Source organism: Ipomoea triloba, chromosome 3 (genome assembly GCF_003576645.1).
Source record: "Ipomoea triloba cultivar NCNSP0323 chromosome 3, ASM357664v1".
NCBI classification, from domain to species: domain Eukaryota; kingdom Viridiplantae; phylum Streptophyta; class Magnoliopsida; order Solanales; family Convolvulaceae; genus Ipomoea; species Ipomoea triloba.
The window spans coordinates 2,737,436-2,754,299 of NC_044918.1; the positions used below are offsets into that span (position 1 = coordinate 2,737,436).

Genomic DNA, 16,864 nt, shown 5'->3' on the forward strand with positions numbered 1-16,864 from the left:
CACAGAGGGAGGAGATGGCACAGCAACCCTACTAACAAAGGGAAACACATTCTCGTCAAAGTGTACATGTCTGCAGATATAAATCTTATTAGTCGTTAAGTCCATGCATCTGTACCCCCTAAAAGACTCAGGATAACCTAAGAAGACACAAGGAGATGACCGATACGACATTTTGTGACGATTATAAAGACGCAAGTGAGGATAACAAAGACAACCAAACACACGAAGAAAAGAATATGAGGGAGAAGATTTATGCAACAATAAATGAGGACTGGAATTCTGCAAAACAATAGATGGCATTCTATTAATCAAGTAAACAGCAGTTTCAAAAGCAAAGTCCCTAAAACGAGATGGAACAGACGCACGAGCCATAAGAGTAAGACCAGTTTCGACAATATGCCTGTGCTTCCTCTCAACACGACCATTCTGTTCATGAGTGTNCTGCCAATTACCACCACGTCGCCCACGTGACCTGCCACCGCCTTGCGAGCCACATCCACGCTGCACACCACTGCCCTGCTGCTGCTGCTGGTCAGCGAAAACAGCACCGCCACGTGACTGATTCCCACCGCGGCGATTCGATCCGCCACGCCAAGACCACGACCGACCTCCACTACCACGCTGGCCAACAAAAGCCGCAGCTATAGGGGCTGGAACACTGCCATAGCTATCACCGGTAGCGAACTCATGCGAGCCAAGGAGATCGGCGAGTTCGGGAAGACGCACCGGCTGACCTCGAACATTCAAAGAGGCTACGACAGAGTGATATTCTGGACGTAAACCTCTGAAAATATACATATTCTGATCCTCCAAAGGAACCGCACGGCCAGCAAGAGCTAGATCTTCCACCATAACTTGCGCACAAGCAATGTAGTCGACGGCGGAGGCATCACCTTGGCGTATTGTTTGCACCTGTCCAAGAATATGCATAATCCGAGCTTGACTGGAAGAGGCGAGAGCCTGCTCAAGCGCCAACCAAAGATCACGCGACGTAGTGCAACCAATTGCGAGGTACATAACTTCCGACGAAAGTGAAGAGATTAACATGCTAAGGACCGCCTGATCTTGGCGCACCCATGGAGCATGCAGCGGGTTGGGTAGAGCAGCAGCAGCGGAGGAGCCTTTAGAAACGGGAAGAAAACGATTAGGGCAAGAGTTCGTGCCATCAACGAAACCCATGAGGTCGTGCCCACGAAGAAACGGAATAACCAGCGTCCTCCAAAACAAGAAAGTGTTGTTCGTTAGCTTAATGCTAACATAGTGATGCGCAGCAGATAGAGAAGCGGCTGCTGAAGAAACTGCAGAAGAAATAGCTGCATCAGAAACGGTCCGTTCGGAAGAATTAACAGAGCCGTCAGCCATTGGAAAATAAACCTAGGCTAGCTGATACCAGATGAGAACTGAATATTGTATTGATTCAATTGAACAATTACAATGATGAGGAATAGGAGATATATATACAAGGGGAGTCTCAGGTAGAGTAGGATAGCTAGTCCTAACGTGACTCAAACTCAGAGAGTCCTAATAAAAATAACGTAACACAATATTTTTCACTCAGTTCCTTCGAGATTAACAAGTCGTGCGGTTCTGAGCGTGAATTGCACGCACTCTTGGAGGTTTCGTTGTCCAGTGGCTTAACATAAAATCTGAGTTGGTTTACCACCATCTCGGTGGGTGGTCCCACCACCTCACTTTCACACACGTACTGCCACCTCATCTAGAGGTGCATGCATGCTTGTCCGTGAAGCTGAGATGCACCTTATCAAATGAGCAAATCGGGGGGTTTTTTTTTTTTTGGTGGGCTTGCTATGACTGTCTATCATGCTTATATTATTTTGAGTGACTCTCCTATGAGACTATTTCACAGATCATTACCGTGAGACGAATTAGGTCAATATGGAAATGCTCCACTTAATTCCCACCTAATTCCGAATGTCACGGAATTGCAATTCCCTCATTTTAATGGAATTAGAATCCCATGCGCCCCCACCTCCGAGATTTTAATTCCATGGATTTTAGTAAGACAAAAAGATAATCTTAAAGATAAAATTATCCCTATTTTTTTAACCTAAAATTGATGTCTGGCCTTGCTTACTAAATTATAGGATGTATTATTATTCGACTTTCCTTTGTGTATGCTCATTTAAATCTTTATATCATTATATGCAACAACTATTCAAAACTTTCGTGTATGTCCCTTTGAATTCTTTTTATGCAGAACTCTTCAAAATTTGCATTCTTTATATGCAATAACTTTAACAATTTGTGAATTAATTTATCATTTATAAATAATAATAATAACAACAGCAACAACAACAATGAGCATTTCAGACTTTATACTATTTATTCCTTCTCGATTTTCATGTATACCAAACATTGGAATTGAAATTCCTAGTAATTTTATTCATGCAAACCAAATACTGGAATTTAAACTCTTTATTTCCACATTATTCTTTTCCCATGGAATTGCAATTCTTTTCCTACATAATTTATTCTCTCCAACCAAACGTCGCGTTTATTTTTGATTACTATTATATTTTTCAGTATAAATAATACGTTTTTATCTTGACCAACCCTTCTTACGAACAAGGAACAGTAAGGCGGTCTTACAAAAATTCTTGCCTATTATTTTTACTTCTAATTGAGGTAAATTACATTTATAAAAGGTAAAGAGAAATATTATGTTGTGGTATGTTTCTAAAAACATAATAAGTCTCAATCCATGTTATACCCCTGGTTTATGTCCGTTTTTTCCGTTAATTTTTGTTGTACCTTATGCTATAAAAATTGTACTACATAATTTTTTGGACATAAATATCCCTACCGTTATAACTTCTGTTATCTTTCCACATTATAATTACCATGCACATTCATACACAATATTTTTTCTTACATTCTTCAATGGTAAGTTTGAATTCATTTATATTTTAATTAAATATTACCATAGTTATATTTAATAATTTATCATTTCTATAATTCTTACTTCAATAATATTAATATATATATACACACACACACACACAAACACACACTATTATTTAAAAATATTAATATTATAAATGAGCAGCAACATAATGCATTTGCAGTTGAATTGAAACAAGATTTTTGGATATCAATCTGTGGAAGTTGTTGAATTGAGATAGTTGAAATCAAGTATTATGTATATCCATATATGAATATGAATTTATAAGGGATATATCTCTAATTAGAAGAAGACAATATTTTTTCTCAAAAAAGAAAAAAAAAAGAAGACTATATTTAAACAAATTTTATTCATTTTCAAAGACAAAAATATTGTAATACAACGTTGAGTACCATTAAAATTACAGTGAAATATATTCATCAGAATGAATTTGAATTTCTTGTATTAATTTCAAATACATACACAACAAAAATTTTACTCGAATATCTATGAAACTTCGACAATTAAAAAAAATGCATTATATCTATTTCAAAATGATTTACTAATTGGGTTTAAATATTGGGCACAAGTCTTCACGCAAAGCGCGTAGAATAAACTAGTACTATTTAAAAGCGTGAATGCGTGATGCAATAAATACCAGCTAATTCTAATCACTTCCCACAGAATAAAGGTTTGCTGTTAATGAAAAGTTATGTACATCAATCCTTAACCTCTTCAAAACATTCATTTATACTTGCATGAAACATAAAACGTTTGACCCCACAAACCTCATACAGCTGGTGTATAAACAACTAAACAAGTAATGCCGTGTTTATTTATTTATTTTCTAGAAATTAATACTCCGTAAATGAATAAAACAGTAATTATCAGTAAGTTAAGATACAATTGTTGCACGTATGGAATAGTATTTAGTACTTACCCCACGTAGAAAAAAGCTAATATTAAAATAATAAAATAGCCACACGAGCAGGGGCAAAAAAGGTTAAAACGAAAAAGACGCTAGAATTTCTTTTGGAAAAAATTATAATTTATACCCCTTTATAATATGTTAATTATTAATGTGATTTTAAATTATTAGTGGTGTAAATATTATTTCTCAATTTTTAAAATAGAACATATATTGCTCCAGATCCGATTTAAAATAGAATCGTGTTAAATCAGAAATCAGTAACAAGAAGATTTAATACATGTACTGTATCATTTTAAAAGTTGAAGGACAACATTTACATCTCTAATAATTCAGGAGTGTATGAGTAGCATAAATTATAATTTTCTATTCTTTTTGTGAAAGACTAAAAAGAAATATATTATTGAAGGTAGCACATGTGGGTATTATTTGTTAGTGAAAAATAGTGATTGAATTTACTGTTTTGGAAATTGGGATTTCAGAAGAATTTCAACGACAAAAATAAATAAATAAAAGAGAAAATAGTAAAAAATGCCACAAAACCCTGTTATTTTGGTTGGTTTCTCTTCCTTATCTCCTCCAGTCCTCCGTATCCTCTTTCTCTCTCTCTCTCTCTCTGCTTTCTTGAAGCTCGCGCCTTCTTCACGAGCACCCTTTTTTTCTCGAATCCACAGAAATTAGAGAAAATAATAATAGTAACCAAATGATAAAGTAACCCCCGAATCTGAAATTGATGCAAAAACCCAGAAAAAAAGCTTCGGAACTCACATGAAATGATCTGTCTTTGTTGAGCGGTAAATTTCTCAACTTTTCAGAATGAAGAGGGAACGGGATCGACCCAAGGCGGGGAGCTCGTCAATGGGTAAAAGCAAGATTTGGGAAGACCAGCCGCCGGATGCGGGAATGGATGAGCTACTCGCGATGTTGGGGTACAAGGTGAAGACTTCTGATATGGCTGACGTGGCTGAGAAGCTTGAGCAGCTAGAGATGGCCATGACCATGGGCACTACAAAGGAAGATGGGATTTCTCATCTTTCGACTAATACTGTTCACTATAACCCTTCTGATCTCACCGGCTGGATCCAGAGCATGCTCTCCGAGCTCCACACCTCCGACGCCCTTTCCCAGCAGTCCTCGGCCGGCGATGAGATGATGCTCGCCGGCGAATCTTCCAATATTATCAGCTTTTCCGGGAATAAGAACATCGGAAATGGGACTAGGAGGATTTCCGATGATGATTTGAGGGCGATTCCAGGCGGGGCTATTTTCGGTAATAAGGGTAAAGATTCCTCGTCTGAGTCGTCTTATAAACGACAGAAATCCTCGGCCGGATCTGATGTTAGCGGCGGAGAATCTCTGGCGGTTTCAGAGACTCCTCGATCGGTTTTGGTGGATTCTCAAGAAGCCGGGGTTAGGCTTGTCCATGCGCTGATGGCTTGCGCCGAGGCTGTTCAGCAGGAGAACTTCAAGCTAGCCGACGCGCTAGTTAAGCATATCGGAATACTCGCTGTGTCCCAAGCCGGCGCGATGAGAAAAGTGGCGACTTACTTCGCCGAAGCCTTGGCTCGTCGGATTTACAAAATCTACCCTCAAGACACCCTGGAATCCTCCTACACCGATGTTCTCCAGATGCACTTTTACGAGACTTGCCCCTACCTCAAATTCGCGCACTTCACGGCTAACCAAGCCATTCTCGAGGCGTTCAATGATTGCAGCCGAGTCCACGTCATCGACTTCAGCTTGAAGCAAGGGATGCAGTGGCCGGCGCTTATGCAGGCTCTGGCTCTCAGGCCCGGCGGCCCACCGGCTTTTCGGCTCACTGGGATTGGCCCGCCCCAGCCGGATAACTCCGACGCTTTGCAGGAAGTTGGGTGGAAGCTGGCTCAGCTCGCGGAAACTATCGGCGTGGAATTTGAGTTCCGCGGCTTCGTGGCTAACTCGTTAGCCGATTTGGATGCCTCAATCTTGGATATTAGGCCTAGCCACGTGGAGGCCGTGGCCGTTAACTCCGTTTTCGAGCTTCATAGGTTGCTGAGCCGGACCGGCGGGATAGAAAAGGTGTTGAATTCGATCAAAAGTATGAAGCCTAAGATTGTGACTATTGTGGAACAAGAAGCGAACCACAACGGCGTCGTTTTTCTGGACCGGTTCAATGAAGCTTTGCATTACTATTCCACCATGTTTGACTCGCTGGAGAGCTCCGGGTTAACTCAGCCCAACAGCCAGGACCTGGTGATGTCGGAGCTCTACTTAGGTCGGCAGATCTGCAACGTGGTGGCGTGCGAGGGGCCGGACCGGATCGAGCGCCACGAGACGCTGAGCCAGTGGAGAGCCAGGATGAAATCGGCCGGGTTTGACCCGGTTCACCTCGGTTCAAACGCGTACAAGCAGGCGAGTATGCTCCTGGCGCTTTTCGCCGGCGGAGACGGCTACGCGGTGGAGGAGAACGACGGGTGTCTCATGCTAGGGTGGCACACCAGGTCGCTCATTGCCACGTCGGCCTGGCAGCTCAGCGGCGGCGGCGGCGACCCGTAGCGAGTCGACTCGTGAACAACGCATGAGTCAGCTCGGAGAACTCGGCACCGCGGTGACGGCAGTGATGTGCTGAGTTGGTTGGTTTGGTGGAAGTGAGAGACAGAGAAAGAGACGGACCAAAAATGAGTCAAATCCTGTCTTTTTACTTTTTTTTTTTTTTTTACTTAAATCTAAAAGTCATCCTTTTTAGAATTTCTTTGTTTTTTTTTTTTTTTACCCTTTTGAAGGAGTGGTTTGATTTGGGTCGTTTACCTTATTTGGCTTAGGATTTCTCCTTCTTGCTCTCCTGCCTAAGTGTGCTATAATCTCAACTTAAAAGGAAAAAAAAAAAAAAAAAGAAGAAGAAATAATTATTATGATTCATATGGGCATGGAGGGTAAGTTAGTAGGGGAATGTTTATGTGTTGCTATGAAGTCAATAAAAACATGTAATGTATGTACAATCCATCTTCCTATTAATTTCTAGCTTTTCTCGAATTCTTATTTAGAATCACAACTTAATCTCGTTTCACAGCAAATTATCCTCTGCAAGATTAATTATTATGATTGTTTACAAGTTATATAATGAATGTTTATCATACAAGTTATATATTGAATGTTTATCATTAAATGTTCACAATTTAATTTATACACTGAATATTTGCAATCTAATTATGAACATTCAATATGTAAATTGTGATAGATTCACTTTACAAGTGGATCCGATTCCATGGTATAAGTATGGCTCATTCCACCTAGGGATGGCAATTTCAATCCGCCCCTCGGATAATCACCCGAATCCACCCCGCATGGATCGAGTTTTTTTGGGTGATAGTGGGTGGTGGGTCGGGGGTGGATCTTAAAAATGTAAACCCGCGGTGGGTCGGGTTGGATTCGGGTTTTATGTACAAAACCTGCCTAGCACCCCACCCGACCCACCATGTGTGTATACATATATATAATAGTAAAATAAGTAGTACTAGTATATATTTAATTATAAAAGTTTCAATAATTTTGGGTAACTTTTTAGTATTTTTATATTTAAATTACTAAATTTATTTTTTTAAATTAACAATTTAGTTATTATATTATAATATTTCTATTATTTTATGTTTTAGTATTACTAATGAATTTTATTGTTTAATTATGTCTAAGTAATTTTGATACTCCGTATTATTTTTTGAAAAAAAAATAATAAATTGATAAGTGGTGGGTACTCGTAGTGGGCACCCGCACCCGGTGGGGGTGGGGATGGATTCTAAAAAAGTCCACCCGATGCGAGTTGGGGGTGGGGGTGGGTGGAGAAAATAAAAAGTGGGTCGGGTGATGGATGTGGCCCTCCCCGACCCACACCCGACCCATTGTCATCCCTAATTCCACCACAACATGCTTAAATTATGATAGGGAAAATCGCACTTTTAGTCCCTCAATTATTGCCCGATCTGCAATGTGGTTCCTCATTGTCAATTTTATGCAATTGGGTCCCTAATAACCTTAAATCTTAATCAATGTAGCCCTCCGGTCAAATTTCGCTCTAACTAAGGTTAAGACCATGGACAATTTAGTAATTTCACAACATTTACCCCAATTTCTTCCTTCCCCCAATTTCTTCAGTCTTCACCGCCTTGTCCAGCCACACTATCCCCCTCATCTTCTCCTCCGTCTTCCATCGTAGCTTCGTGTAATTCTTCCGCTTGCCCCAGAGCTTCGCCGATGCCGCAATGCTGAACACTATATGTTCCAACCCTATTGTCTCACTTCTCCAGATCCTCGTTTCTCCCTCCTCCATCATGGAGTTGATTTGCTGGCGAATAGGTAATGTGGCGCTATGTCGGTGTGGGAAAATGTCATCGTTGCAGGCTCTGGAGCTAGAAACAAGCTTGAGAGTATACACCACGTAGGTAGCGGATACAAATAGAATGAGCCACACCATGAATTTGGCCTTGGCTCAATTCTGCGACCCAGAGATCGAACGAAGCCTGCCGGAATGAGGGTTCTTTATTTGATCCCATATGATTTTCTCATAATCCTTCTCTCTATAACACCTTGATTGCCATTATCTCAACTGCTCAACCCAAAACCAGTTGGGTTGGAAATAATCGAACTTACAGAGTTACAACGCCAATAGAAAATAATGGTTTGTCCGGTGAAGATTACGGCCACGGAGGCAAAAACCAAAGCTTTCAAGAAAAAAACATGGCACATCTAAGGAATAAGGTTCTGGGCTTTCAAAATATTCAAAGATTAAAGGAATTTGAGTTGCTTTGTTACAGAAAAAGAGGAAAGTAAAGGGGGAGATAATATGCATTAACCGAAGAAACAGTACGCTTCCAATGAGCTTAAACCTTTCACAAGAAAAGAGAGAAGAAGCATAGTGACTAGCAAGTGACTAAAAACAATTTTATTCTAGAATCTACATATTCCAGCCGCGGGTCGTTGGAGTCTTACCCGGCTTCGAACCTAAAAATCGTCTCCGCTGTCCTGAAAATCCAGAAGCAACCACAACCGTCTCAGCCCGTGCCGCCGCCGCAACAGACCGCCAAGCCCAACCACGACGCCAAAGAGTTGCACATGTTCGTCTGGAGCTCCAGCACGTCTCTGGTGTCGAAAGCCGGTGGCCTTAGCTCCACGTGTTCAATGAGCAATCCCGCCGATCGGACCACGCCAAGGAGGAAGAAGAGGGCATGGACTGGGTAAAAGGGTTGTGAAATTACTAAATTGTCCATGGTCTTAACGTTAGTTAGAGCGAAATTTGACCGGAGGGCTACATTGACTAAGGTTTAAGGTTATTAGGGACCCAATTGCATAAAATTGACAATGAGGGACCACATTGCAGATCGGACAATAATTGAAGGACTAAAAGTGCGATTTTCCCTTGTTGATATTTTTCTTGGATTAGGTAGTTTTCAAGGTTTATAACCATAGGCTGGGAATCCTAGAAAAAGGAAAAAAGGAAAGGGGATATTAGTCACTTTCTGTGTGGCTACGTACGTAGATATTTTGTGTTATATTCTGCCGCCCCAAACACAATGAAAATGAAATTGGGATTTATAAATATATATATATATATATATATATATACTAGTATTTTGTATGCGCGATGCGCGAAAACTTATGCCCAATATTAAAATATTAATAAATAAAAATAATTAAAATGTATAATTCAAATTATATATACACAAATAATATATGTATTTTATACACACATATATGATTTACTATTCATAGAAATTTTAATTAAAATATAATCAACCATTAAATAGAAATTAATAATTTAAATAAAATGACAATTAAATAATAGGAAAAAGATATGATAGATATAGGTGTAGCAATTAAATAATAGGAAAAAGATATGATAGATATAGGTGTAGGGTAATAATAATAGGAAAAAGATATGATAGATATAGGTGTAGGGTAATAATGATGGAAAAAAGATATGATAGATATAGGTGTAGGGTAATAATGATGGAATTAAAACTAACGGTGTTATAACGGTGTAAGGGTAGTTTTGTATAACAAGAATGTAGTAGGACAATTTTGTCTAATAACATTGAAGTGTACAACATTTAAAGTAAAATGTACACATTTATTAGCATCCAAAAAGAGAGACATAAATCAAGAATAACCTTGATTGAGACTAATTATGTTTTTAGATATATATAATATTCTTATTTCCTTCACTAATTACTCTAATCGATTAAATCCAACATATTTAATTTTGGAATTCCAATTATTCAACACTTATTAATACGCCGAACAAATACCGGCCTGCAGAAGTGTTGTAACCGGACAAATAAAGTATTTTATTTTTTAAAAAAAATAAAACTATAAATATTTGATTTAAACTTAAGTGCAATAATTTTTTTTTTATTTTCCTTTTAAAAATATTTTTATTTTTTAAACTTTTAAACTTAAAATTCTAAATATTTGATTTAAAAATTGTTTTAGATTTAAAAAAACTGTTGGATAATTTCAAATATAGAAAATTAGAAATTGAAATTTGAGAAAAAAATTCCTGTTTGAACGACATATCGAAAGTTGGAATTGAACCTTTTCTTCAAGGTTTTCGTTCCTCCAATAACAAAACTGTGAATCATCGATTCAAAATCGGAACCAAATCAAGATCACATCTAGTGGGTAGCAAATATTGTCGTACCAAAGGATCACAACCTTAATTCTTACTAACACTTTTTTATCACACAAAGTTCTTCTAATACTGTAAATGTCCAAACATAATAATTTTGTAAATGACGGTGGAAGAGTCCCACATAGAAGACTTAGAAAAAATGAGTTAATTTCGTTAAGGTCGAAGATTTATTTATAATATATTTCAAAAATAGTCAAAGAAATGAGAATGAAAGATTTTAGTAGTTAGTAGCGTATAAAAAGGAAATAGGAATATTCCAAGTGGAAGTGTAATTAAGAAGTGGGAAAAAGCAAAAGAGGGGCAAAGAAGAGTTGCATTATAAGTGAGTCCAGTTAGTGACGGCCCCAATTGGTGCAAAAGTTTCTAATGTGGATTTTAATCAGTTGGTCAGACATCACCATTTTTACCAAACTTTATCCACATTGTCCATTAAGACAGATCAAGCTTTGGCCCATATGTTTTAATCAACTGCAACTAATCATGCTTACTTAGAAATATTTGACTTTGACATGACTGTCTTCACCCCTTGCTTACTAGGGAATTAAACAGTTGTCCCCTCGAGTTTCAACCAGCGCAACACATTTTTTAATTTGGTATCAGGGTTACACCCAAATGAATGCTTATAAGTTCTGTTTTTAGTTAAGACAGAACACATTTCAGTTTCAAACTGATTTAGTCAGATAGTTAGCTCGATAATCACAACTATAAAACACCTTATTGGTTCCTCCTTATGGCCCTTTGTTGGGTTTCTTGATTTGAGTGGATCAGCTATTGACAACCTGCTTGATTCTTCATTGTTGTCCTTTGTCGGATTTCACCGAGAAAGCGACTACAAGTCTTTTCATAAATCAAAAAACACATTTCAGCGAGTATTGTGTAATTTGTGTTTAGGTTATCTCTCGTGATACTCTGAGGGGATAAGAACCTACCAACTTTAAGTGATGGAAAAGAGTTGGTTTGCCCTTTGATAAGGTAAGGAAGCAGAGATGTCCATGATTGTAGGTCCACAAGGAAAACAGTTTTTTCCTTGTAAGGGAAATAAGGTGAAAAAAATGAAGCAATGATTAAGAAGATTTTGAAGTGAGGTGGACAGGTATCATTCTACCATTTGATGCCATTAAGGTACGCCATGGCCATGGGATCTTCAGGTGTGGGCAAGGGAACCATGTTCTACCCATGTGCACCATATTTCTGCATTTAAATTTTCTGTTCAAACATCATATTGAACCTTAAAAGCATTCCTCACACATGCTTCTTTATTTCTGTGGCCTCTTGGGGTCCCAACCAAATATGTTACAGATTTTGGAGGTACATTATACTGCTCCTCCTGCCTCATAACTAATACGTAGTATATCATTTTGATTTTGTGAAGATTGGATATTAATTGTTTATATTGTACGGTGTAAATGTTGTGTTTTTGTGATTATTCTCTCTTCTCAAGGTTGAATTTCTAACCCAAAGGGTCTCCATTCCCTAACCTGACAGAGCTGGGAGGATGTAAATCAGGTTTTGTGATTATTTTCACTTTTGAGGTTCGATTTACTCAAATCCTAATGCCAATAGGGAAAGAACTCAAAAAAAAAAAAATTGTATAAAAAGTCTTAATAAGGTTTTTTCTTATAAAAAAAAAAGTGCTTGGTTTTGAATCGTATTTCCTAGATAATGATTATTTTAAGTTTATTTTCCAAATAATACATGTATTTATTTTTCTTTTTCATTGCATTATAACCCAGTATGTGTGCATTGTCATTGTCACGTCATACACTTTACCATAGTATTGACTTAATTGCATCATCCTACAGTCTAGTACTCCAGTATTTCCTTCCTAAAATGAAAAATTGTGAGCAATTTTGTCATAATAAGTGGTTGAAAAGATTAAATAAAGAAAATACGTAAATTTTTTTCAAAGTTATCCTTCTTATTTCCTTTTTACAATAGTAGTACTACAATAAAATGTTTAGGAATCTTATTATGTATAATACTGAACTACTAGCTAGGACTTATGCAGATAAATAGTCTCGAGTGAGAAAGTCCACCTTCTACGTATTATGAGGGACAATATATGAGAAAAGTATATGAATGAATCAAGTATTAAACATAATTGCTCTAGTCGGCCAACTCTTATCGACCAATTATCATTCTTATTTTTAAGTCAAAATGAGGCGAGCCTATCAACACCACAGGTGCATTAATGGCTGAAAGCTGTAGCCATGATCAGCGAGGTAGACGTTGGTGATACAGATTATATTTGCACATGTGAACTCTCCATAATTGTTTGTGTAGAAATTTCTGCAAATCCGAACCAAACATCCCACAATGTGCATTTGATTTTGGGCACTGGACCCCAGATATACATGTAATGTTCCAAACATTAATTCATTCAAATAGGACTCTTATGTGTAATTGAGTTGTGTATTTAATTGGATCATAAATGTAAACATGTCAATGTTCAATCATGTCATGCATGTTAAATGTTAATTATTAATTCACACATTATATTGATCAATGAAATCAATTTATATGTGATGGAACTGATTTTCAAACCTAAATTAAAAGATTAGGGGCGTTTAATAAATAATGGTTAGCTAATTGGGTTAATGGGTTTGACTAGCTGATAGCATTATTAGTTGATTGTAGAAAATTATTTAGTAAATTAGAGGTTAGCTGATAGCTGATTACATGTAAAATGACTTTTTTCAAAAGGCTGCTTTGAGCAAAGACTAAATGTGTCATTATGAACAATTGAAGAACTAAGCTTGTTTGAATCAATTGATAGGGACCAAATTTTCAATATAAAAATAATTCAGGGACCTAAAACGTCGTTTTCCCTAATTTAGAACTAATTATGAACATAGATTTGAATCCACTTTGCAAGGTGGACCCGGATTCACAACATAATTTGTCCTTTAATAACCTGTAGTCTAGTCTATAATTTTGGGCCTTTAGATTCAAAAAAATACCTTTTAGTTTTGGGCCACATTAATTACTGGACGTTTTTACAGGGCCATGTCAGTAGCAGACTGATGACTATACAAAATTAATTTTGTCACATTGTGTTACGAGGCGCCCATTGGACCACTCAGGCACCCACTCATTCTTCATTTCTTCCTGACTTGCAGCGTGTCTGGCTCGAGGAAAAATATTATTTGTGTGGATTATGAATATAAAGTACATAACTAAAAAATAGTAAAGTACATTGTGTGGATTATGAATATAAAGTACATTTTTAATATACTAAAAAAAATTATGTGTACTGAATATATATTATTTGATAATATATTAAATAATGTACTTTATGTATATAAATAATGCATTTTCAGTATATTAAAAATGTACTTTTTTTTTATTTATGGTCCAGATAGTTGTGTGAATCATGATTCATGTAATAATGATTGTTGGTTTGACACTCTAGCTGAATTTATCATTGTAAATCTGCAATACTCTCTCACTTTTATAAGTAATTCCTATTTTTACATAACTAAATTTGTAATTTTAACTCTTTTCTCTTCATTTCTGCAATACTTTGTTGAAAATTTTAGCTAAAATGACAATTTTACATGGCTATTTTATGTTACAAATATATGTGGTGCTACTTCTAATTTGGGCCGGGTCAAAGTGAATTTGGGTTCTTTGTAGTGAGACGAAAAAATTGATATATTATACGCTCAAATGAATAATAGGTGAATGAAAAATTGATTCTCAAAGTGAATTGTGATAATTAAGATTAGCACCATAAAAGTGCTAATTCTTAATTAAGTACTTTGGAGTGCTTTCTTTTGGAATTGGCAGCACCTGGGTCCACCTTATAGGGTAAACTCGTGTTTAAAATGCACAATTTACATATTGTATGTTTACAGTTAATATATTGAATGTTCACAATTAAATGTTCACAATTTACCTATTGAATTTTCACAATTTGAATTGTGAGCATTTTGTATGTAAATTGTGACGGGTCCATAGTATAACTATTGCCTAAAAATGCAAATATATAGCAAGCACCGAATAGTGCTCAGCTATCCGAAACTGTCCGAATGGTTGTGACTATTCGATTGTGCAGTGATTGTTTAGACTTCACGGATTTCTCAGGTGGTTTGAAATAGGTTAGTGGTTGGTGTGAATTAATTGTAATTAATTTCATAACCACAAATATTATTTCTAATATTAAGTATAACCGCTTCAAAAGTTATAATTCGATTATTAATTCGTATTTATTGTGTCATAAATGCTTTGTTTTAATAATCCCCTATATAACATTGTTGTTTGGGCATATTTTAAACACATGAAAATCAAAATTTTCTCTCCTAAAAAATGTAGTATTTCTATACCAAAACTCTGCCCATTCATTCCTAAAGTGCTTGTGTGCAAGCCGTTTGTTCTTGTTCACCGAAGGTACTATTATTTGAGTGTTCAAACATAGTATCGTTGATCCATTTTATTCTGGGAGACCAACACTACAACGCTCTTAGCACCCTCAAATGGTAGGGAATCAGTTTTAAAGAAAGAGTGCCTTACTCAACTTTGGATCCTTCATTTCTCCTACTTGTCTTTGGTATGTTTGGATTATATTATAAATTAAAATCCCTTTGTTTATATATATAAGTGTGTGTGTTGTTTTTGGTGTGTATCGACTTATTCACATCCAACATACTTTTTGGTAGTCTTTCTTTCACATCACATCAAAACAAAAATAAATAAATAAAAAATCAAAAAAAAATCAAAAAAAAAAAAAAGAAGGGATAAGGGTCAAATAGACCCTCCAACTATATACTAAAGTTCAATTAGACCCTTCAACTTAAAAAAACTTTCAATTAAACCCTTAAACTTGTTAAATTTGTGCAATTAACATAAAGAGGTTATCAAAACTCAAAAGGTAACCTATCAACTTTGCATACATGGCATCTTAGGTGGAATACTGGAATTCTATTCAAATACTAAAAAATTATATATATCTTATAAAACTAATTACAAAAAAAAACTTTTCGGCGCAGTTTGATGGAGAAGACGCAGCCAAGCTGCAATGGACGATTGCCATGGCATGTGTTTTTTTTTTTTAATTAAAAAAATAAGTAAATAGTCATGTCTTTACTCTCTGTATTTCAATAGGTGCAGATTGTATAATTAACTCTATTATGTTGAAACATAAACCTCTTGTTAATATTATGAGGAATGTTACCATATTTAAGAGGAATCTTGCCAAGTTTAAGTTGGATTAGTTTAGGATTTCAGAATTTTCAAATCCAGGAGCTTTATACTTTGATTGATTTTACTCTTTATTTATAGAATTTTTGTGTTTTTGCTCAATTTTTATGGAATATTTAGAGAATATATTCTATTACTTTAGACTAGATTTATCTTTGAAAGATGATGAATTGCAAGCTGACATGGAGTATTACTATAGCCACATTTATCCATTGCAAGGTGGGCTCAAATCCACTGAATATTTTACCCTTGATTTATCACCGAGTTGACTTCACATCGTATGCACATTTAAATATTGACGACAAACTTTCTCGTAAATCAAAGACTACCTAAAGATTAATTACTCAATAAAGTCCAAATTGCACCGGAGAGCATTATAGGGGAAGAGAATTTTTTTAAAAAAGTTCTTTTTTTTTAATATACAAATGACATAGGTTGCAAACTTGCCTACAACCTTTAGTATTTTTTTAAAAATTTTTTATTTATTTATTTTGATTTGATGTGAAGTGAAAGTGAGACTACCAAAAAGTATGTTGGTGGTGAATAATTTTTTTGGTGAGTATCGACGTATTCATCACCAACATACTTTTTGATAGTCTCACTTTCACATCACATCAAATAAAAAAAAATACAGAAGGTTGTAGAAGCTAGATGCAAGTTTGCAACCCATGTCATTTGTATTAAAAAAACTTTTTAAAAAAAAAACAAATTCTCTTCCCGTATAATGCTCTCTGGTGCAGTTTGGACTTTATTGAGTAATTAATTTTTAGATAGTCTTTGCTTTATGAGAAAGTTTGTCGGCAATATTTAAATGTGTATACTATGTGAAATCAACTTGGTGATAAATCAAGGGTAAAATATTTAATGTATTTGAATCTACCTTGCAATAGATAAATGTGGTCTTAGTAATGAATGCTACATGTCAACTTGCAATTCATCATCTTTTAAAGATACAGTCTAAATAACAGAATATATTCCCTAGATATTCCATGAAAATTGAGCAAAGAACACATAAAATCTAGAAATAACTAGTAAAATCAATAGCAAAGTGTAAATCTCCTACATTTGAAAATTGTGAAATCCTAAACTAATCTAACTAAAACATGGCAAGATTACTCTCAAATAATGTAACATCCCTCATAATATTAACAAAAGGTTTATGTTTCAACATAAT

General features: G+C 36.0%; 1 protein-coding gene across 1 annotated transcript; it reads left to right on the forward strand.

Annotated features, from left to right (window-relative positions):
- Positions 1–4,384: 4,384 nt before the first annotated feature.
- Positions 4,385–6,858, forward strand: LOC116012780 (DELLA protein GAI-like). The gene has a single exon (XM_031252440.1). The coding sequence runs from the start codon at positions 4,647–4,649 to the stop codon at positions 6,363–6,365; it is 1,719 nt and encodes a 572-aa protein (XP_031108300.1). The 5' UTR covers positions 4,385–4,646; the 3' UTR covers positions 6,366–6,858.
- Positions 6,859–16,864: the final 10,006 nt, after the last annotated feature.

Bases quoted from the DNA above. Each gene is read 5' to 3' on its own strand.
- LOC116012780 (XM_031252440.1), top strand. From the start codon at position 4,647: ATGAAGAGGGAACGGGATCGACCCAAGGCGGGGAGCTCGTCAATGGGT.